The 2,340-nt window shown below is 36.9% G+C and overlaps 1 protein-coding gene across 1 annotated transcript; it reads left to right on the top strand.

Annotated features, from left to right (window-relative positions):
- The first annotated feature begins 444 nt into the window (after positions 1-444).
- Positions 445-2,082, top strand: LOC119647656. The gene has a single exon (XM_038048726.1). It carries the CDS (start codon positions 445-447, stop codon positions 2,080-2,082), a length of 1,638 nt encoding a protein of 545 aa, XP_037904654.1.
- Positions 2,083-2,340: the final 258 nt, after the last annotated feature.

The following is a 2,340-nucleotide window of genomic DNA, read 5'->3' as shown; positions in this document are numbered from 1 at the left end:
GTTGAGTTTGTCCCTTTGATATAGGTTTCTTGCTGGGGTTATGTCAAATTAAGGAAGAACTTGATTCTTGTAACCATCACTATATCACCCGTTCAAAATGCAACTGGAATATTGCCGATCGCAATGAAACCTTCTTTTCTTTATTTGCAGGACTATAGCAGCAACGCATGATATAGCCATCTCCCAAACAAGCAGAGATTACCAGTTGATAAACGAAGAATCATTGCCATTTGCGATTACACATTACAACCAGAATACCAATCAACTTTCTTCGACTCTTATCTTTATACTATGGAACCCAAAGCATTTGTGATAATAATTTGCCTGTCCCTGATTTTAGTTAGAATTTCTGCGTCCCCGCAGAATTTCCTGAGTATTCTCACAAAAATCAGGGACCAGTTTCAAATCGATCTATTTGTTATGGTCGCCACACAAAATTCTGCAATGTCCAATCAACTACTTCAAGAACTACATCGAAGTCTTTCAGTTCAAATCGTCCATTACTCAAATTTATGGAATGCACCTAAACACATTAACCCATATCACCATGGTGATATTGTACTGGGAAAATTAAAACGGAATCTCTTATTGGTTGCAATAATCGACGGAATAGCAGCAAAAGATGCTCTTTCGAAGCAGATTTTCGCACTAAAATACCGGAATCCTATGGCTAAGGTCATATTTTTTTTGGCTGAAAATACAATGACAACAATGGCTTTGCAAGCATTCATCCGTAAATGTTTCGAATCGGAAGTAATAGATGTCGTGTTTTTCGAAAACCTGGATCCACCACAAATGTTCACTTATCATCCTTTTAATGACTTTCAAATTATCAAATTGAAAAAAGTTTCCGATTTTTTCGAGAATCGTTTAATGAACCTCAACAAATACCCACTCAGAGTTTTCAAGTACAATGCACCACCGAGAGTAATGGAGTCCCGTGACGGGAAAAACGTTATGGGATACGCTGGACATTTGGCTACATCCTATATTCAAAAACGCAACGTAACTGTTGAAATTATCCCTAGAACAGAAGGAGTCTCTGTATTGGCGCAGGTTACGGATAATCTTGTAGCAAGACGCCTAGATATATTGTTGGGAGCTTTACCAATGTTTCAATATGACATCGGAGATCCGTCTTATCCCGTTCTATATGAGAAATTCTGCGTTATGGTTCCAGTACCTAAAGTTATCCCGGTTTATCGAAATTTTCTACAACCATTTGAAGAAAACGTTTGGATTGCAGTTATTTGTGGAACACTTTATATGACTATCGTCACCTATATTGTCGGGGCTATTGTCAACGGAAGAAAAGATGTATCCGCGGCACTTCTCACCTCCATTTGTTTCGTAATCGCTAGGGGCGAAATTGGTATTTTCTCTCATTTAAACCGCCGACTCATAGTCATATATGTATGCCTTTTCTTGTTGGGATTCATGCTATCAAACATGTACTGTGCTCTCCTCACAACATTTTTAACGGCTCCTTCGTATGAACGTGATCTTAGAACACTCGATGACATAGCTGCCGCAGGCTTGAAGATCGTAGGAGAACAGGCAGAAGTAGATTACCTTGCCAAACGAGATATCTACAAGAAATATCATCCACTCATAAAAGGACTATCGTACATGGAATACATGAAAATCAGAGCGGATATAAATAATACAAATCCTGCTTTCATTTCTACTGACAGTTTTGGCTTTTTAAATGAAGTCCAAAAATATCAAAACGATATTAAATTCCAAATCACAGACATATGCCCTTTCGACGTGTATTTATCTATTGTTTTTAAAGATGAATCAATCTTAATTGAAAATTTCAACAGCCACGCTTTGCTAGTGCAACAATCAGGACTTTTGAATTACTGGAAAACAAATGCATTCTTTGAAGCACTACAATCAGGATATCTACATTTGAAAAGAGGTAATAAGGAAGTCGGACCTGTACAATTAACACTGGTACATTTGCAAATTGCCTTTTATATATTACTATCTGGTTTGGCTATTTCAATTTCAGCTCTTATTGCGGAACATTTGTATTATTACCTTATTAAGTACACGCAAAAGAAGATATATCTATAATTTATGGTGAATATTTGTATTTATATTCGAATTAATCTAATCTATGAAATAAAAGTGAATATCACGTCATGAAAAAAAAATGTAACTAAGAAGGAGCGCGCTTATTTGCCTCTTTTTCAGCCAGGCTCGGGAATATGGGTGTTCTTTGAACACTTCAGTCCCTTCCGTATCATTTAACAAAACTTCAATTGTCCTTATACCAATGGGTGAGTCCGCGTTGGAACTTGATAATCAAAAAAACGTAGGGATATCGCACGA

Source organism: Hermetia illucens, chromosome 2 (genome assembly GCF_905115235.1).
Source record: "Hermetia illucens chromosome 2, iHerIll2.2.curated.20191125, whole genome shotgun sequence".
NCBI classification, from domain to species: Eukaryota; Metazoa; Arthropoda; class Insecta; order Diptera; family Stratiomyidae; genus Hermetia; species Hermetia illucens.
Note: the sequence above shows the minus strand (reverse complement) of the source record. Positions and strands in the feature narration are given on the sequence as shown.

Bases quoted from the DNA above. Each gene is read 5' to 3' on its own strand.
- LOC119647656 (XM_038048726.1), top strand. From the start codon at position 445: ATGTCCAATCAACTACTTCAAGAACTACATCGAAGTCTTTCAGTTCAA.